The 14,582-nt window shown below is 43.3% G+C and overlaps 1 protein-coding gene across 2 annotated transcripts in view; it reads left to right on the top strand.

Moving 5' to 3' along the window:
* The window catches only part of DNAH10 (dynein axonemal heavy chain 10), a 176,780-nt gene that overhangs the window by 29,410 nt on the left and 132,788 nt on the right, over window positions 1-14,582 (top strand). For both annotated transcript variants that reach the window (XM_050747794.1, XM_050747793.1), the window contains exons 12-16: window positions 4,335-4,505; window positions 7,343-7,519; window positions 10,258-10,383; window positions 11,222-11,394; window positions 12,324-12,475. In XM_050747794.1, the coding sequence (XP_050603751.1) occupies window positions 4,335-4,505; window positions 7,343-7,519; window positions 10,258-10,383; window positions 11,222-11,394; window positions 12,324-12,475 (799 nt within the window). The remainder of the gene's footprint in view (window positions 1-4,334; window positions 4,506-7,342; window positions 7,520-10,257; window positions 10,384-11,221; window positions 11,395-12,323; window positions 12,476-14,582) is intronic.

The following is a 14,582-nucleotide window of genomic DNA, read 5'->3' on the forward strand; positions in this document are numbered from 1 at the left end:
AGTGGACACCATGTTTTCTCTGTGTTAAATTTGTTGGGTTATTTGGTGATGCTTAGGGTCTTTTTTTTTTTTTTTAAATTAAAATCACAAGTAATACCTGCTTATTAATTGTAAAAAACAAAAACAATACAGAAGTGCATAAGGTAAAAATGAACATTCCTCAATCTTCTTTGTCCCCACAACCATTCTCCGTATGGGATAAGTTTAAGTTGAGCTAGACATAGTAGCATTTCTACAAAGTTTGTTTTGTCCGATATAAGTTCACCTGTCTAGGAGTGAAGTTAGGTGAACTTCACTACAAACCAGATATGGCAAGAGAATCACAAAGCACCCTGTGAGGTTTTGAGAATTGTGTTTTGTCAGAAGACTGAGGGCATGGAGAGCCAATTGGACACAACCTTTGGGATTGGGGAAGCTTTGGACGGGGGAAATGAGGACGAGGAAGGAGGCTGAGACAGCGGAGGGGGTTTCAAGTGGGAGGAACAGTGTAAATGAAGGTGACAGACCTGAGAAAAACAGGAATTGTCCGAGGCAGAGCAAACAGAGGGGTTTGGCATAACACATATGGGTAGTAGAGGGAAATCAAGCTAGAAAGATGGGTTGGGTGAATAATTGGTGATGAACAAACAGGACTAGAGTGAGGAAGGAGACTTACTTCAGTAGGCAATAGGGCACCATAGAAGGTGGTTGACCAAGGAATGATATAGCCAGAATTATAGGTCAGATGTAGCGGCTCATGCCTGTCATGCCAGCACTTTGGGAGGCTGAGGAGAGAGGATTGCTTGAACCTAGGAGTTTGAGACCAGCCTGGGCAACCTAATGAGACACCCGTCTCTACAAAAAAACTTAAAAAAAAAAATTAGCCAGGCATGGTGGCTCCTTCCTGTAGTCCCAGCTACTCAGGAGCTGAGGGGGGAGGATCCCTTGAACCTGGGAGGTCGAGGTTGCAGTGAGCTGGCTGAGATCACACCATTGTACTGTAACCTGGGGGACAGAGTAAGATTCTGTCTCAAAAAAAAAAAATGTGAAAAAAACAAAATCAAGGTTTATACTTCAGGAAGATTTCTCTGGCTACAGCATAGGCTGCTTGGGCTAGGGAACAACAGAGAGTGGGGAGATGATATAGGAGGTGATAACCTGAGGTGCTGGGGAGGCAGAGTCCATCAGAGAGAGGCTGCAGCTGAAAATCAGATTTCACTTCCCACAGCAGGAAGAGTGACCCATCATGCTCACCTTTTCAGTCTCATGTAGGAAGCATGATTAGGAGCATCCCTATTTATGTCTTACACAGTTGTTTTTATAACCTCACAGCATCTTTTTATAAGGAAAACCCTAGATAGTTCTACTTGGTTATATAGACATTACCATGTTAACAGTATCTAATTTTATCAGCTGCTATTTTTTTTTTTTTTTTTTGAGATGGAGTCTCGCTCTGTCGCCCAGGCTGGAGTGCAGTGGCATAATCTCGGCTCACTGCAAGCTCTGCCTCCTGGGTTCACACCATTCTCCTGCCTCAGCCTCCCATGTAGCTAGGACTACAGGTGCCCGCCACTGCTCCCGGCTAATATTTTGTATTTTTAGTGGAGATGGGGTTTCACCGTGTTAGCCAGGATGGTCTCGATCTCCTGACCTTGTGATCCGCCCGTCTCGGCCTCCCAAAGTGCTGGGATTACAGGCGTGAGCCACCGTGCCTGGCCTATCAGCTGCTATTTTAAGTGTTATTTGCTTTTTCAGTTGAAGCTTTTTTGATTTTCTTTTATTATCTTTTATTTTTTAGAGACAGGGTCTTGCTCTGTTGCTCAGGCTAGAGTGCAGTGTTGTAATCCTGGCTTACTGCAGCCTCAACTTTCTGGGCTCAAGTGATCCTTCCACCTCAGCCTCCCAAGTAGTTGGGAGCACAAGCATGTGTCTGGCTAATTTCTAAAATTTTTAAATGGAGATGAGGTTTCACTATGTTGCCCAGGTTGGTCTTTAACTCCTGGCCTCAAGTGATCCTCCTGCCTCAGCCTCCCAAATAAATTGGACTTTTCATCAAAGTCACTTAATCAAGTGATACTGAAGGATTCATAATAAGAAAAAGCAGCCCATGCTTAACTCCTTCCTCATTCTTGCTGTCATTTTCCACAATTTTAGATGTTTCTTTTGTTGTTAACCCCCATATTTTTTTAAGAACAAGCCAATGTGGTTATTTCCTGATTTATTAATTTAGGCTTCTGTTAACTTCTCAGAGTAGATACAGGCTGGACTCTCCCGTTCCTAATCCCATTTGCCTCTTTGTCATCTAACACAGTTTCTTCATAACTTTTAGTTAAATTAATGGCTAGTGTTTACTTATTATGTCTATGCAAATATTGTTCACTGCTGAGCTGGGAAGTCCATCAAAACTACAATACCTTTCTTGGCCAACCCTTCAACTTTCCTGGAGTTAATAATTGCTTTTGTTTTTTATTCGCCTGGTTATTTATGTACCCATTGTTAATTTTTTCCAACTTCTTTAATATCTCTGTCACATACCTATCAATAGCAGGCTCTAAATACTTAAAATATATCAGTGCCATTATTTACCTAGAGGCCTTCCTCCCAGAGCTCACTGTCCTCCTACTCTAGTCTAGCTTGTTCTCTCCCTTTCTTTCTTTCTTTCTTTCTTTCTTTCTTTCTTTCTTTCTTTCTTTCTTTCTTTCTTTCTTTCTTTCTTTCTTTCTTTCTTTCTTTTTCTTTCTTTCCTTCCTTCCTTCCTTCCTTCCTTCCTTTTCTTTCTTTCCTCTTTCTCTTTCTCTCTCTCTTTCTCTCTCTTTCTTTCTCTCTTTCTCTCTTTCTTTCTTTTTTTTCTTTCTTTCCTTTCTTTTCTTTCTTTCTTTTCTTGACAGAGTTTCGCTCTTGTTGCCCAGGCTGGAGTGTAATGGCGAGATCTTGGCTCACTGCAAGCTCTGCCTCCAAGGTTCAAGTGATTCTCTTGCCTCAGCCTTCTGAGTAGCTGGGATTACAGGTGCATGCCACCATGCCCAGCTACTTTTTGTGTTTTTTAGTAGAGACACGGTTTCACCATGTTGGCCAGGCTGGTCTTGAACTTCTGACCTCAAGTGATCCACCCACCCCGGACTCCCAAAGTGCTGGGATTACAGGCATGAGCCACCACACCTGGCCAGCTTGTTTGCTTTTTAAGCCTGTCACAAAGCAGTCTAGGACCCTAAGACTTCCTATCTTCTCTCATCTGTGTTGGATTTTCTATTTTCTAGATCTCACTTCTTCCTCTTTCCTTGTTTACTCCCTCATTTTGCTGGAGCACATTTAGTAGCTTCCTAAGTAAGGTTTTATGAGACATATATTTTTTGAGTCTTGTATGTATGAATTCTGAAATAACAGGTATAGAATTCAAAGTTGAAAATAACTTTTCTTTAGAAATTTGAAGTTTTTTTATTGATTTCCAGCTTCCAATATTAGAAGTCTGATGTTATTCTTGAGTTAATTTTTCTAGAACTAACCTTCCACTCTTTTATAGAATGGAGTGAGAATGGGAGGGATTGAGGCTGCAGAGTGGCCTGACTGTGCAGGGTGAGAAAGGGATTCCCTGTTTGCCCCTCACCTTCATGCACACTGACCCCCTTCCTGGGGCCCAGTGCCTCCAAATGTTAAGCCTTCTGGAGTTTGTCTTCAAGGAATAAACAGGGACTCACTTGCGCACCCTATTTTCAGCATTAGGTTGTAACTACCTGCCTTAGTTACTTTCTTTCTTTCTTTCTTTTTTTTTTGGGAGGGAGTCTCCCTCTGTCACCCAGACTGGAGTGCAGGGGTGCAATCTCGGCTCACTGCAAGCTCCGCCTCCTGTGTTCATGCCATTCTCCTGCCTCAGCCTCCTGAGTAGCTGGGACTACAGGTGCCCGCCACCACACCTGGCTAATTTTTTGTATTTTTGTATTTTGTATTTAGTAGAGACAGGTTTTCACCGTGTTAGCCAGGATGATCTCGATCTCCTGACCTCGTGATCTGCCTGCCTCGGCCTCCCAAAGTACTGGGATTAGAGGTGTGAGCCACTGCACCCTGCCCTGCCTTACTTAAAATTCCTGAACTATCTCCTCTGTTGTTGTGTTCTCTCCCGTATGTTTTGTTTATATGAGTTAATACTTTAAAAAATTCCTTTACCTTTCAACTGGTTGGGGAGCGAGATCAGGAAATCAACATAACCAGTCTGCCACTTTAAATTGGATACCAGCCTCCATTAATGTGCCGTAGAAATCTGTCCCAAGCCACTGAGTTTTTTTTCTCTCATTTCTTGCCACTTTATTTTGGCAGGATAATTACAGGGGTATGAAGGTTGTTTTCTTGATTTTTTGCAGGTTATTGAGAAAGAAGCAAAACATTTTATTGATGAATCTTTTAAGACGCTTCGATCCGCTGAAGCAGCATTTGACATGCTTTTAAAATTCAAGCACATTCGTTCACGGGAGGCTGTTAATCGACAAATGATGATGAAATTTAATGATATTCTTGCACAGTACTGTAAAGAGGTAATTGAAAAATCGATAGCTGCCATCGCATTAAAAATACACTTGGCAAAATGTGAACAATTGAATTCCACTGTTGTCTGTCTTTCCCATCTGAATTCAGAGAAACTAGAATTTCCCCAAATTAGCATGTTACATAATACAGGTAACCCAAACAAAGTGGGTTTGTTTATTTAGTGGAAAAATTCAATAAGAACTAAGTATATTATGATTTACTCACATTGTGGTGGGCCCTGTATGGGTTAATAATAATCATGGTAATAATAGTAATCATAGTTAACCATGTCCAAGGATCATATATGTATTTATAAGTAACTCGGAACAATGTAGCTGGTGCTCGCATATCTCAAGTATGGTGTTAGGCACAGAGATAGAGAGATGAACAAAACACGGATTCTGCCTTTAAAGAAGTCAGTATCTAGTTGGAGAAATAGACCAAAAAATGCTTATAATCTGCTGGGCACGGTGACTCATGCCTGTAATCCTAGCACTTTGGAAGGCCGAGGCTGGTGGATTGCTTGAGTTTAGAAGTTGGAGACCAGCCTGGGCAACATAGCAAAACTCCATTTCTACAAAAAATACAAAAATTATCCTGGTGTGGTGGCGTACGCCTATGGTCTCAGCTACTTGGGAGGCAGAGGTGGGAGGATCACCTGGGCCAAGGGAGGTCGAGGCTGCAAGTGAGCCATGATCTTGCCACTTACTCCAGCCTGGGCAACAGAATGAAGCCCTGTCTTAAAAAAAAAAATGCTGGCCAGCCGCAGTGGCTCATGCCTGTAATCTCAGCACCTGGGGAGGCCGAGGCAGGTGGATCACTTGAGATCAGGAGTTCGAGACCAGCCTGGCCAACATGGTGAAACCCCCTCTCTACTAAAAATACAAAAATTAGCCAGGCATGGTGGTGGTGCCTGTAATCCCAGCTACTCAGGAGGCTGAGGCAGGAGAATCACTTGAACCTGGGAGGTGGAGGTTGCAGTGAGCTGAGATTGCGCCATTGCATTCCAGCCTGGGTGACAAGAGTGAAACTTTGTCTCGAAAAGAAAAAAAAAAAAAAGAAAAAAATGCTTATAATCTTATTTAGAAGACAAAATGAGAATATGTGGAATGATTAGATGAGCATAAGGTAGTATAACAAAAGGCCTAAGGTGGTCTCCTGATGTCTTACTTTCTCAATGCTGCTGGAACTAATGACCACAGATGTAGTGACTTAGAATAACACAGATTTATTCTCTTATGGTTCTGGAGGTCAAAAGTTTGCCATGAGTGCCCCTGGGTTTAAATCAAGGTGTCAGCAGGGCTGTATTCCTTTCAGGAGTCTCTAGGGATGATTCAGTGTGTAGCCCTCCCCAAATTCTGGAAGTTCCTGAATCCCTTTCGTCTTCAAAGCCAGCAGTGGTCACTTTCACATCAAATCACTCTGACCTTTTCTGCCTCCACTTCCTGGTTTAGGACCCTTGTGATTACATAGGACCTCCCCAGAAAATTCAGGATAATTTCTCTATTTTAAGATCAGCTGGCTGACAACATTAATTCCATCTGCAACCGTAATTCCACTTTGTCATGTGACATTACATATTTTCAGCTTCTGGGGATTAGGATGTGGACATCTTTGGGAGGCCATCATTGTGCCTGCCACACCTAATTACCCTCATGAGAGCTCAGACATGCTTCTTTTAAAAACACAGGTCTGGTGACTGTAGTCAATAATAACTTAACTGTACATTTAAAAGTAACTAAAAGAGTATTAATTGGATTATTTATAACACAAAGGATAAGTGCTTGAGGGGATGGACACCCCATTCTCCATGATGTGGTTATTACGCATAACATGTTTGTATCAAAACATGCCCTATACCCCATAAATATATATACTTTACCCACAAAAATTAAAAACTAAAAATTAAAAAAAATCCAAAGGTCTGCCACTGTGGTCATGTCTAGAACAGATTTCAGGATTTCTAATAATTGGATCAAACCAATATACACAGTGGTTATGCTCTGTAATTGTAAGGCAATTTGGAGCATTGCATATGTTAAAGAAGATTACTACAGCCAAGCTTGGTGGCTCACGCCTCTACTCACAGCACTTTGGGAGGTCAAGGCAGGCAGATTACCTGAGGTCAGGAGTTCAAGACCAGCCTGGCCAACATGGTGAAACCCCATCTCTACTAAAAATATAAAAATTAGCCAGGTATGGTGGCGTGGGACTGTAATCCCAGCTACTTGGGAGGCTGAGGCAAGAGAATCACTTGAAACTGGGAGGCGGAGGTTCCAGTGAGCCGAGATCACGCCACTGCACTCCAGCCTGGGCAACACAGTGAGACTCCATCTCAACAACAACAAAACAGATTACTACAGAGCATAAGAAAAAGTAGTAAATAATAAGTAAACAGTGAAAACACTATTCTGCATCTTAGAATATTTTTTGACATTCCACTTTTGGTTTCCTTAAATATTCAAATATTGGCTGGGCGCAGTGGCTTATGCCTGTAATCCCAGCACTTTGGGAGGCCGAGGCGGGCGGATCACAAGGTCAGGAGATCGAGACCATCCTGGTTAACATGGTGAAACCGTGTCTCTACTAAAAAATACAAAAAATTGGGCGTGGTGGCGGGTACCTGTAGTCCCAGCTACTCAGGAGGCTGAGGCAGGAGAATGGTGTGAACCCGGGAGGTAGAGCTTGCAGTGAGCCAAGATGGCACCACTGCACTCCAGCCTGGGCGGCAGAGCAAGACTCTGTCTCAATCAATCAATCAATCAATCAATACATTCAAATCTCATCTTTCTTGGCTAACTTGTCGATGTTTATCACTTACAGAAGACATTTGATTGCTTTTCAGATTGACATCATTAATAAAATCTTTGTCCAGAACCTTGAAAATCCGCCACTGTATAAGAACCACCCTCCAGTAGCAGGTGCGATATACTGGGAACGATCTCTGTTCTTTCGGATTAAGCACACCATCCTCCGATTTCAAGAGGTACAGGAGATACTGGACAGCGATCGAGGACAGGAGGTATGTTGCTCTTGCTAGAATTGGCTCCTTTTGTATTTGATGTTTTTTTTTGTTGTTTGTTTGTTTGTTTTTTGAGATGGAGTCTCGCTCTGTCGCCCAGGCTGGAGTGCAGTGGTGCAATCTTGGCTCCCTGCAACTTCCATCTCCCAGATTTAAGCGATTCTCCTGCCTCAGCCTCCCGAGTAGCTGGGGCTACAGGCATGCACCACCACGTCCGGCTAATTATTTTTGTATTTTTAATAGAGACGGGGTTTCACCGTGTTAGCCAGGATGGTCTCAATCTCCTGACCTCATGATCTGCCCGCCTTGGCCTTCCGAAGTGCTGGGATTACAGGTGTAAGCCACCGCGCCTGGCCCTGTATTTGATGTTTTAATCCTAGACTGGCTGCCCTCCCCGATCCCATCCAGCAGAAGCATTAGATCAGGTTGCTGCTGCCGTGCAGCAGGCTATGTAGAGTGGCTCATTTGAGAAGCAGCTCAATTTCAGACCCACGCCTGTAAGTTAGAGGGTCTTTCTGTTATCCTTGCATTCGTGCTCATATTAAACTATCTTTTGTGTTCCCTCTTTTTCTTTTTTTTCTCTTTTTTTTGAGACGGAGTCTTGCTCTGTCGCCCAGGCTGGAGTGCAGTGGCCGGATCTCAGCTCACTGCAAGCTCTGCCTCCCAGGTTTACGCCATTCTCCTGCCTCAGCCTCCCGAGTAGCTGGGACTACAGGCACCTGCCACCTCGCCTGGCTAGTTTTTTGTATTTTTTAGTAGAGACGGGGTTTCACTGTGTTAGCCAAGATGGTCTCGATCTCCTGACCTCATGATCTGCCCGTCTCGGCCTCCCAAAGTGCTGGGATTACAGGCTTGAGCCACTGCGCCTGGCGTCTTTTTCTTTTTTTTTAAGACAAGGCCTTGCTGTGTTGCCCAGGCTGGAGTGCAGTGGCACAATCACAGCTCACTGCAGCCTTGACCTTCTGGGTTTAAGCAATCCTCCTGCTTCAGCCTCCTGAGTAGCTGGTCCTACAGGCGTGGGCCACTACGACTGGCCCATTTTTGTATCTTTTGTAGAGATGAGTTTTCACCATGTTGCCTGCCCAGGCTGGTCTTAAATTCCTGAGCTCAAGCAATCTGCCCACCTCGGCCTTCCAAAGTGTTGGGCTTACAGGCGTGAGCCACTGCGCCTGGCCTGTGTTCTTTCTCTTTGGCATCTTAATACATAGGACATCTTCCAGATTGTGGTCATGTGGGCTTCTTCCTGAACGTAATTTTCAGCTTCGTTGGAGGATGCCTACCATCTTTTCGATATGATCCCACCCCCTAGCCCATTGATTTTTATCTGTTATACAGCAGAGGCTGCTAAGCCACTTCTTTGAAGATCCAGATAGTCAATATTTTAGGGGTTTGGACAATTTCTCTGCAATGACTCAACCTGTCATTGTTGCAATAAAGTATCCCCCAGATAATACATTATGAGCAGGTATGGCTGTGTCCAATAAAACTTTATTTATGGATGCTGAATTTGAATTTCATATCGTTTTCTTGAGTTATATAGCATTATTGTTCTTTTGCTTTCCTTTTAATCATCTAAATCATTTTCTTCTCTTCATGTAAAAGCTGTTCTTAGTTCATGGGTATAGACCAAGGCAGTTCATGGACTGTAGTTTGCAGAAGGCTGCCAGTCAACCTAAATTTCAAGTTATACCAACGATATTAGTCCATTTTGCTATAAAGAAACTGGGTAATTTGTTAGAAAAGAAGTTTAATGGCTCACAGTTCTGCAGGCTGTACAGGAAGCGTAGCCTTCCTGGGAGGTCCTAGGAAACTCGCTATCATGGCGGAAGGCGAAGTGGGGGCAGGCATCTCACATGGTGGGAGCGGGAGCAAGAGAGAGTGAAGGGGGAGGTGCTGCCCACTTTCACATGAGCAGATCTCCCGAGAACTCACTCAGCATCACCAGGACAGTCCCAAGAGGGGTGGTGCAAACCATTCACTAGAATTCCACCTTCATGATCCAATTGCCTCCCAGCAGGCCCCACCTCCAACACTGGGGATTACAATGCAGTATGAGATCTGGGGAGGACACAGATCCGTGCTATATCACCATCGCAGAACAACTCTCCAAGCTTTGGGAAAATTTATCGACTTCCTTTTTCAGAATGTGTTTATATATAATATTAGTATATTTTTATATTATATTATTTAATATAACTATATATTAATAATTTATTATATTAACAATTTTTAATTATTATATTTGTAATTTATGTATACAAAATTATGTAGAGAGATATGAAAAAAAGTTTATATGTAATTATATAAAAATGACCAGGTGCAGTGGCTCACACCTGTAATCCCAGCACTTTGAAAGGCCAAGGTGGGCAGATCACCTGAGGTCAGGAGTTCGAGACCAGCCTGGCCAACATGGTGAAACCCCATCTCTACTAAAATACAAAAATTAGCTGGTCGTGGTGGCGTGTGCCTGTAATCCCAGCTACTCAGGGGGCTGAGTCAGGAGAATTGCTTGAGCCCGGGAGGTGGAGGTTGCAGTGAGCTGAGATCATGCCATTGCACTCCAGCCTGGGCGACAGAGTGAGACTCTGTCTCCAAAAAAAAAAAAAAAGTATATAAAAATAAATGTTTATGTATAGTAATTTATATATTATATTTATAATTTATATAAATTGTGTAGAACGAGATGAAAAATGTTATTTTCAAGGACAAAAATGACAGTTGCTTGAATTCTTTGATAGGTCAAACAAAAATATTTGGAAGTGGGTAAGACGATGAAGGAGTATGAAGACAGGAAGTACGAGCAGTGGATGGAAGCGACGGAGCAGGTGCTGCCGGCCCTCATGAAGAAGAGCCTTTTGACCAAGGTGCGCTGCCCACGCCCTCATTCCAGATTGCCGCGTGAGACCATGGCGTCTGCCACATTTTCTCAAGGCTTGATTTGTTGACATTCATGAAGTTGGGTCACTTTCCAGAATCAAAGACAAGGAAGGGCTAGGGAGGGAGGAGAAAGGAAAGAGTGGAGATGGCACGATGCCATGGTTAGAACGTGGGCTGGAAACGGGCAGCCCTACTGACTCCTTGGGCAAGTGGCTGAACACCGAGCCTCCGTTTCCTTATTTATGAAATGCGTTTTATAAATCAGATGATGTAAACAAGCAAAGGGCTGGTTGAGCCATATATGAAACAGAGCTGACAGTTGGCCGTCTTTAACCTGCAGAAAAATGCCCCGATTCATCCTCTTCTTTAGCGCTGGGCCTGGCACTTAGCGAATGCTCCATGAATGAACACCTGCCAGTAGGGAGGAAAGATGCGGCCTGGCAGTTTTAGGTCTTTGGTTCCTGAAATCCTGATGTAGGGACCAAAGCAAGTGGAGGGGGCCAGGTGGGACCCCTAGGGAACAGGTGTGCTCAGATCCAACCAAAGAGGCAACTGTTCCATGTCAGATTTTCCAGTGTTTCAAGGCAGAAGGGATTTTTAGGTGAAACTGCTCCATTTTCAAATGCTGGCGACTGAATTGATTCTTTAAAATCTCTGTTCACCAAACAAAGTACATATTCCAGCCAGTTCCAGCCAGCACCCCCGTCTGTTGGGGATCAAGGGCCCAGTGTTGATCTTTTTCATGTTCACTTTTGGTATGGGTTGTGTTGATCCAACTGTCTCTTGGACTGTCCTGGCCGTGCTGATGGAATGTCTCTTCCACAGTCTTCCACCGCTGCGGAGGAGCCTTTGACTTTAGAAAGGGGAGCTGTTTTTGCAATCAACTTTTCACCTGCTCTCAGGGAGATTATTAATGAAACGAAGTACTTAGAGCAGCTGGGGTTCACTGTCCCTGAATTAGCAAGAAATGTTGCGCTCCAGGAAGACAAATTCCTTAGGTAAAAACATTATTCTCTTAAATTAGCAGTAAGGTTTTTGGTCTTGGGACCCCTTTACACTCTTAAAAATTATTGGGGACCCCTCTGAAAGTTTTTGTTTTTGTGGATTTTATCCTGATGAATTCTTACCACGTTAGAAATGGAAGCTAAGGACTGGGCGTTGTGGTACTACCTGTAGTCCCAGCTACTTGGGAGGCTTAGGTGGGAGGATTCCTTGAACCTGGGAGAGTTGAGGCTGCAGTGAACCATGATTGCACCACTGCACTCCAGCCTGGGAGACAGAGCGAGACCCTGTATCCAAAAAATAAATAAATAAATAAATAAATAAATAATAAAAGAAAAAAATTGAAGCTAAGAAAAGTTTAAAATATGGGGCTGGGTGCGGTGGCTCACGCCTGTAATCCCAGCACTTTGGGAGGCCGAAGCAGGTGGATCATGAGGTCAGGAGTTCAAGACTAGCCTGGCCAGCATGGTGAAACCCCATCTCCAAAAATACAAAAATTAGCTGGGCATGGTGGCTCATGCCTATAGTCTCAGCTACTTGGGAGACTGAGGCAGGAGAATTGCTTGAACCTGGCAGGTAGAGGTTACAGTGAGCCGAGATCGCACCACTGCACTCCAGCCTAGGCAACAGAGCGAGACTCCATCTCAAAAAAAAAAAAAAAAAAGAAAAGTTTAAAATAAGGATCAAAGGATCAACAATAGTAAACCTATTTCATGTAATATAAATAACATCTTCAATGAGAAGTAACCAATATTTTCCAAAAAAGAAAGTTAATGAGAAGCATGATGTTTTAAATTTCTGCAAATCTCTCGGTCAAGGTTGGTCTTGATCGAGACCATGGTCTTTTGTAATCTCTTGACTGCAAAAGCTTTTGATGAACTTAAAGGTGGTCTCCTCAGGTTTATGACATTCCTGTTGTGTGCAGGTACACAGATGGGATACAGCGCATGTTGGATCATTATCACACGCTCATAGGAACGTTAAACGAGGCAGAGGCCGTGCTTCTCAACGACCATTCCCAGGAGCTACTCCGAGTGTTTCGGTCTGGATATAAGAGGTTGAACTGGAACTCACTGGGTAACGTCATTCATCTATTGATTGCCTTTTACACCTGGGGATGCAAAGTGATTCTTTTAGGTTGTTTTATTTGAATTACCATTTTCATATGTTTATAGACACAATTAACAATTTTTGAGGGTTAAGAAATACACGTTGTGGAACTTAGAACTCATCTCCAGGCTGTCGTTGGGATGAAGATAAGAAGGGTGACGTTTTCACACTCTGCAGACCCAAAGCACATTTCTCCAAAAAGAAGGTCACCTTTACTTTCTTTTTTTTTAATTAAAAATTCAATTTGGAGGTAATTATAGATTCACATGCAGTTGTTAAGAATTACTACAGAGGGAGCCTTTGTAACCTTTAGTCATTTTCCCGAAGTAGTAATGTCTTGCAAAACTAGAAGATCACTGACACTGATACAGTTGAGATAGAGAGCATCTTCACACCACAGCGAGTACTGTCAAGGCCACTTCCCTCCCGACCTTGCCCTCTCCTTAATCCCTGGCAACCAGGAATCTTTATTCAGTTTCTGTAATGTTGTCATTTCAGGGTGTTATATAAATGAGATAACATATAGCCCTTTTTTGAGTTGGCTTTTCTCGCTCAGCCTAAGTCTTCAAAGATCTGCCCTTGTTGTTGCATGTGTCAACAGTCTGTGGATTCTTGAAGAATACTCCACGATATCAATGTACCATAGTTTGTTCAGCCTTTCACCTCTTGAAGGACAGCTAGGTTGTTTCCAGTTTTGGCTCTTATGAATAAAGCTGCTATAAACATTTGTATACAGGGTTTTGTGTGAACATGAGTCTTCACTTTTTCTGGGATAAATGCCCAGGAGTGCAGTTGCTGAGTTGCACGGTAGTTGTGTGTTTAGTTTAAGGTTGTTGTTACTGTTGTCGTATTGAGATGGAGTTTCGCTCTTGTCACCCAGGCTGGAGTGCAGTGGCGTAGTCTCGGCTCACTGCAACCTCCACCTCCTGGGTTCAAGCGATTCTCCTGCCTTAGCCTCCCAAGTAGCTGGGATTACAGGTGCCTGCCACCACTCCTGGCTCACTTTTGTATTTTTAGTAGAGACAGGGTTTTGCCATGTTGGCTGGGCTGGTCTCGAACTCCTGGCCTCAAGTGATCCATCCGCCTTGGCATTTCAAAATGCTGGGATTACAGGTGTGAGCCACCACGCTCAGCCTTTTTTTGTTTTTGTTTTTGTTTTACTGTCATGCTGTCTTACAGGGTGGCTGTGCCATTTTACATTTCCATCATCCATAGATGAGTGACTCGGTTTCTCCACATCCTGGCCAGTTTTGCTGTCACTTTTTTTTTCTTTAATGTTGGCCTTCTGATAGCTGTGTCATGATACCTCATGGTTCTGATTTGACTTCTGTAATGGCTAATGGTGTTGAGCATCTTTTCATGTGCTAATAAGCACAAATATGTCAAGTGTGTGGCTTCTCCAGCAACATGTCTTTTTCTGTCTTTTGCCTATTTTCTAATTAGATTGTTTGTTTTCTTCACTGTTGAGTTTTGAGCATCCTTTGTATACTCTAGATACTCGTCCTTTATTGGATGTGTGGTTTGCAGATATTTTCCCCTTCTCTGTAGCTTTTCGTTTCCTTCTTATAGGAGGGCCTTTGGTAGAGCAAAAGCTTTACATTTCAACTAAGTCCAACGTATCCATTTTTCCTTTAATGGGTTCTACTTTTGCTCTCAAGTCTAAGAATCATAAGTTTTTTTCTCGCCTGTGGTTTTTGTTTCTAAAAAGGTTGTACTATCGTGTTTCACAGTACAGCCTGTGATCCATTTTGGGGTTTTTATTTTTATAAAGTGAGACTGATCATAAGTACTTAGCCCAAGTTCACTGTTCATGTTCTTGCTGTTCATCTAAGCTCCAGGCCAGAGGAGGTTGCAGGCAGGTGGTGTGGAGTGGAGGGTTCATAGAGCTCCAGCAATGAGAAGATAGCACGGTTGATAGTCCCTTTCTCCCCATGGTGCTGCAGCCAGGACTGTGTAACATTTGAATAGAAGAAATGCATTGCTTGGTTGATTCTGGGCTCCAGAGTCCTTGTCCCAGTGCCTTAGGGTTCAAAGTGGATCTGCGTCACCCCAAAGACCCAAGGGGTTGGAATGA

This window comes from Macaca thibetana, chromosome 11 (assembly GCF_024542745.1).
Source record: "Macaca thibetana thibetana isolate TM-01 chromosome 11, ASM2454274v1, whole genome shotgun sequence".
Taxonomy (NCBI): domain Eukaryota; kingdom Metazoa; phylum Chordata; class Mammalia; order Primates; family Cercopithecidae; genus Macaca; species Macaca thibetana.